The sequence below is a fragment of the Bactrocera tryoni genome, chromosome 4, assembly GCF_016617805.1.
Source record: "Bactrocera tryoni isolate S06 chromosome 4, CSIRO_BtryS06_freeze2, whole genome shotgun sequence".
NCBI lineage: Eukaryota > Metazoa > Arthropoda > Insecta > Diptera > Tephritidae > Bactrocera > Bactrocera tryoni.
Genome location: NC_052502.1, coordinates 27,949,899 through 27,955,896, shown reverse-complemented (window position 1 = coordinate 27,955,896; position 5,998 = coordinate 27,949,899). Strand labels below are relative to the sequence as shown.

Genomic DNA, 5,998 nt, shown 5'->3' with positions numbered 1-5,998 from the left:
TGCATATATAAGTACCATATGCATCAGCAATAGTCAACACACTGTATTTTGTTTAATATATTTCAGGTTACTCAATTGAAAATTGTCAGTAATCCCTTCGCCAAAGGTTTCCGAGATGATGGAACTAATGATGTGTAAGTACTTGATTTATTTAAACATAAAATATGTTAAAACGAAGTGACAACAGGCAGTTTTGAAGATATTTACTTTTATATGTACGAATACAAGAGATGTGGAATGAAATACTTGTAATCTTGCATGCATAAAACGCAGAAATTATGAGACTGATCTTGCTATATGTGTGTAGATATATAATCGGGAACATTTATATCGTTTAAGCACATAATTTTCTTGCAATAAAACATTGTTTATGATATGATTTTTGTTTTGTGTTGATAACTTGACCTAATTACACATTAAATACGAGAAAAAGACAGGAGGAAACATCAGACACAATGACGACGCCGAGCAAGTGGATTAGTACAACGTCGAAAAGGGCATCATGCAACATGTTCTTTGACACTGTGCGCCAGCATACAGCTATACAAACATACATATAAGATATGTGGGTGTGAAGGGCGTGTGCGGCAATATAAATAAAACACTGAGATCTAAATCAAACAAATCATTTTCAAAATCAGACTCATCATATTTTAAATGTTGCCTTTTTATACATATATATCTATGTTTGTGTGTAAACAAGCCTTAAGTAATTCTAAGAAATGCAGAACAATTTTTGTTTTTTGTAGTCAAAAAATCGTACATCAAAACACTTATAGAAAACTCCCAAAAAATATGCTTTTGCTCTGATTAGAAGCAGAGTTTGGTGTATTTGTGGTATGTATGAATGAGAAGCGCAAGGAATGTAGCATTTTTTGAGGACAAATATAAACAAAATTTCAAATTTTACTTGGCGGAGACGGGGTGTGTGTGTGAGAGATGAAATAGCGGCAGAAAAAGAAGCTGATTGATAGAGGTTGAAATTAGGGTACTTGGCTGGAAAGTAAACAAAAAGATAAAAATATGCTATTCTTTTATTTTATTCAAATTTCTTGAAAAAAATATATTTGACTTGAATATTTATTCGATAAAAAATAGCAATTTGTATACAAAACAAAACGTTTGACCGAAAAAATAGAAATCCAAAAGTATTTAAAATGGAGAAAACGCGCAAAATCGAATATAAATATTTTTTTACCATAGGAACGTACATACAAGTAGTATAACGCAAATAAATATTTGTTAAAAGCATTCTATGTATGTAAGTATGTATGAATGATTAATATTTATGGCAAAAAAATTATTTATATAAATATAAATTTACTCGAGTAAAATTTTCAATGTCTTTGCAATTATTTACCTCAATTCATATTTTTTTACTTTTGTTTTGCAGCACTGCTGGCCCTATGGGCATGTCTCAGATGAGCCAAGAAAGTCAGGCTAGAATGAAGCATCACAATGCCCAGCATCATCACCACCACCAGCAGCAGCAACAGCAGCACATTCAGCAACAGCAATTGAAGGCCAACAGTAAGGATGTAAATTTAGGTAATGCAATAACATAATACTCTTATAATCACAATTTAAGAATGTGCTTACATTAGGGTGAGATAGATTTTTATCACTTTCGTTAGGGGGTTTTTTTATGTTTTTTTCATATGTATGTAAGAAATTAAGCCACCGCTGACAGTAAAAACAAATTCTACTGCAATATCTTGTTCTAGAATGACTTAAATGGGTTGTAAACTGTACAGCATAAATTTAGCTGAGTACCATCTGATCAAATTTGAACCGGACTGTCAAAAAAAAAAAAAAAAAATAACATTTTCCTTAATAATTAATACTTATTATCGCCTTTAAAATAGGCTTCTAAGACAATACAAGCATGCCAACGTTTACTCCTCTTTTCCAGGCGCTGGTTATAAGCCTCGTTTGAGATATACGTCAGTGTACTCACTGAACTTTGGTTTTTTCAGTGTCGTCTCATTTTTCGTCATTCGATAGATTGTTGATTAGTCTCGATGTCATATTTTTTAACCCATTTCCCACATCAATATGGGATTCTCATCTACATTATCCATTATCAAGAATCTCTTTTGCGACCTCTACTCCAAGTGGTTTGTGCGAAAGATTCAAGTCACACATTCATTGTTAAGCTTCATACCCAAAACCTTAACCAAAATCTATATGTCTATATGTTATATGTATATCTAAACTATCTTTCTGATGCCAACACGATGATTTTCAAGCACTTTTTTTTAAATAAAAGGCTTGGCTTACTTTATGGCTCATTTAAATGCCAGTCCGGGTTCATCAGATTCGTGAGTAACTTTGAATAACTTCGAATTAAAATTTTAGAACTATTGATATATTACTAATTTTTGAGAACGTCAAATTTTTATTCTCGGTTAGTATTATTAATAGGTCCACAGTCAAGTAAAAATGTATCAAAAATGTCTTAATTTTTAACACGCTGAATCAATGAACTCTATTTTTTCAGTTTCTTCAGCTATAAGAGTGGTGAAATGTTACTTCGAATTTCTGTCTTCGAAAAACTGAAAAACATAAATATGACGTAATACTTTTTACACCATAATTTTTCGTTAGTAGCCTACTTTTCTCGATGTTCGCTGTAGTGTGATCTATTTTAATAATAGAAATGCTGAAAATTATGATTTTAGGTATTTTTTACAGACCTAAGTATCTTTATTGATTACTGTAACGCAGTCTTCAAGATGATATCTGAAAAATTAATCAATTTTTCAATGATTTTAAATTACATAAATTCCATATTTCTGTGATTTTGAAGATATCATTCAAAATATTGCGTAATAAGAGTATTGAACCATTTACGTTATATTTGGTAGTCGGGAAAGGCCTTTCGTATTTCTAATCAAACTTTAACATATTTTTTTATATTTATACTATATATACATATATACCGCTAGAGACTTTATTCCATCAGTGTAAATCGAAATTTCGAAATTTCTAGAACGGAAGCGAGCGAACCATTGTGGTGCTACACGAACTGGTCCAGCATCGTGTCCGTAAACTTCACAAATTTCGTTGGTGGCTTGCGTGACAATCTTCTCCTTTTTATATTAAAAAAAAATTCAAAATATTGCGAATTTCTTCATTGTTTTCACTCATTTTTGAACAGCTGCAACTTTTTTTCAACTTCCTCGAATTTAATTTTTTGTTAAATGAAGCTTAAAATCTCACCTTTCCAAAACTTTATGGTACGACACAATGTGATTGGAAGCACTGGAGCACGACTATTCTATTGGCAAAATACGAAAGACTTTTTCGATTACCCAATATTAAGTTTGTCAGGCACGAAGTTTGTAACACCCAGAAGAAAACGTCGGAGACCCTATAAATTATATAGGCATATATAAATGATAAGCATAAGGTGCTGAGTGAATTTCGGCATGTTCGTCTGTCTTTCCGTTTGTAAATATGTAAACAAGTCCCTCAGTTTTTCAGATATCGATCTGAAATTCGGTCCACGCCCTTTTCTCCCCAAGAAGCTAATCCTTTGTTGGAACTGTCGACATTACACCACTATGGAATATAGCTGCCATTCGAATAGAACGATCGGAATGAAGTGCTTGTATGGAAAATTCTTTTATTTTGATAGATATTTTCAAAAAATTTGGCATGGGGTAATCACCAAAGAAATAGCTGTCATAAAAACTGAGCAATCTGAATCAAGTTCTTGTACGGAAAACTTTTTCATTTAACGAGATATCTTCCAACGTTATCGTATTTTCTTGTTTACCATAAATAAAAACGATGAAATTAAGTTTAAGGTTGATGTTAAGTAAGTACTGCGTATACAAAGTGATATTTATGACGTTCTCAAACATAATTATTTATGGTTTCGCAATTAAAAAAAATATGAATGGTACAAAATATTTCCAATGTCATTAATACTAAAACTGCTCTACCCTAATGCAAATAATAAAATAACTGAATGTACATTTCATATGCGCACATTTTCGTAAAATATTTCTGCCCATATACAAGTACTAAATGAGTATATTCCCCCTGACAGTAAAGCACTTTCAGCGACTCTCCGTAAATCTATCAACACTTGCATTTAACACAATTCATAATTAATTTTTCCCTCCACATGTTGCTTCTCACACTCTTCTTCTTGCAGCAGTGGCTGAATTGGAAAACCAACAGAACGCATTGATCTCCGCACATGTGATTCAACCAGTAACCGATTCGCCCAGCGCCCCAATCGCTGCCAATACATCACCCGAATTGCTGAGCTACCAACAATGTCTGTCCAGTGGCGGTAGCAGTGGCAGTGCAAACGACCATATAAGCAATGGTTTAATGCCATCCACCAATGGAGGTGGTCATCTTCTTCACAATCATCATCACCATCATAATCACGGCCAACACAGCATCTCACCGAAGCTGGATCATGCTGGCGCAGGCACCAATACTACCACCCCCGCCGGAGTGAGTCCTTATACACATGCCACAGTGGCCGCTCACAATGGCGCAAGCAGTGCGTCCAATGCTGGCGGTCTTATGCCTACAGCACATACACATGCCGCCCACACACATCACACACACTTAAATATGAATCTCAGCGCCGCTGCCGCCGCTCAGAGCCAGATGATGTCGACGGCGGTGACGCAGTCGCATGTGCCACACTCCCAGGTGATGGCCGCGAATATTTATTCGTCGATTGCACAGCCATATGCAAGTGAGAACAGCAATTTCGGTGCGATCTATCATCATCAGCACTACCATAGCGGCTATGGGAATCCCTACGATAAGCTGAAGGTGTCGGGCCACATGCGTCAGTCGCCTGCCCCAACGGCTGGCAGCCCAACAGCGATGGCCACGGCGGCGGCAAATGCTTACGGCATTAGTAGCTATCAGTCGTTCTATGGTTCACCGCATCAAATGATGCGTCCCAACGGCTATATTGACTTGGTGCCGAGATAAATATTTTGTTGTGCGTCCTACACGGCATTTTCGAACCAGTGAAATGTTGCAATAATTGAAAAGTCAAATACTATATGTTATTTTTATACTAAGTGCAATTAAATGAGATTAATTAATAATATGTAATAAGTTTTGCTTACACGCAAATGAAAGTATTACTTTGTTGAATTTATGCATTGCATTTTGCATATTTTTCCCACAGTATCGTAAGTAGTTAATCCACTTAAAATCGTGCAACTTAAGCAATATTTGTTTGTGAAATTAGTTAATTTATTTCAATTATGTGTTTATCAAATTTATAATTTATTTTTAGTTAAATTACCGAGGTATTAAATTTTTGCCATATGCTGTATAATAACGTAGTGTTTTAAGCAATCAACACTTTAATTGTAAATATCATATTTAAATAAATTATGAAAGTGTAAAATTAAATAAATACTTTACTATATACTACTTAAATTCATGAATTAATTGATGGTTCGTTTTTGCACATGTGAGTAATGAGAGGTTAAGGTGACGTAAGACGAGGCAAGGAGAGACTACTTTTGAAAAGCTGCTGCGACGGCATTTTGCAAAAATTCTTTTTCACTTTTGACACTGTGAGAGCCATTGGCTTCAAGTCGAATTAAGATTAATAAGGGAAAAAACGATCTTTATCTGGATTTTGATCGCTCAGTTTGCTATAGTGTTACGACCTGAGCAATGCATTTCGGAGGTTATAGCATTGTCTTGGATAAAAATGCATGCCAAATTTCGTGAAAATATATTGTCAATGTTATGTTTTCCAAATGAAGTGTGAATAGCAATTATTCGTCTGAAGAACAACAAAACGGCGGGGGCCGATGGATTGCCGGTCGAATTATTCAAAACACGGCGGCGTAGAACTGATAAGGAGCATGCATCAACTTCTTTGTAGAATATGGTCGGACGAAAGCATGTCCCACGATTGGAATTTAAGTGTGCTATGCCTAATCCACAAAAAGGGAGATTCCACAATCTGCGCCAATTACCGTGGGATAAGCCTCCT

General features: G+C 34.9%; 1 protein-coding gene across 1 annotated transcript in view; it reads left to right on the top strand.

The window, feature by feature from the left end:
- Nucleotides 1–5,028, top strand: part of LOC120774068 (T-box transcription factor TBX1) — a 20,116-nt gene extending 15,088 nt beyond the window's left edge. The window contains exons 6-8 of the mRNA XM_040103374.1: nt 67–134; nt 1,394–1,548; nt 4,166–5,028. Coding sequence (XP_039959308.1) covers nt 67–134; nt 1,394–1,548; nt 4,166–4,971 — 1,029 coding nt within the window. The 3' untranslated portion in view covers nt 4,972–5,028. The remainder of the gene's footprint in view (nt 1–66; nt 135–1,393; nt 1,549–4,165) is intronic.
- Nucleotides 5,029–5,998: the final 970 nt, after the last annotated feature.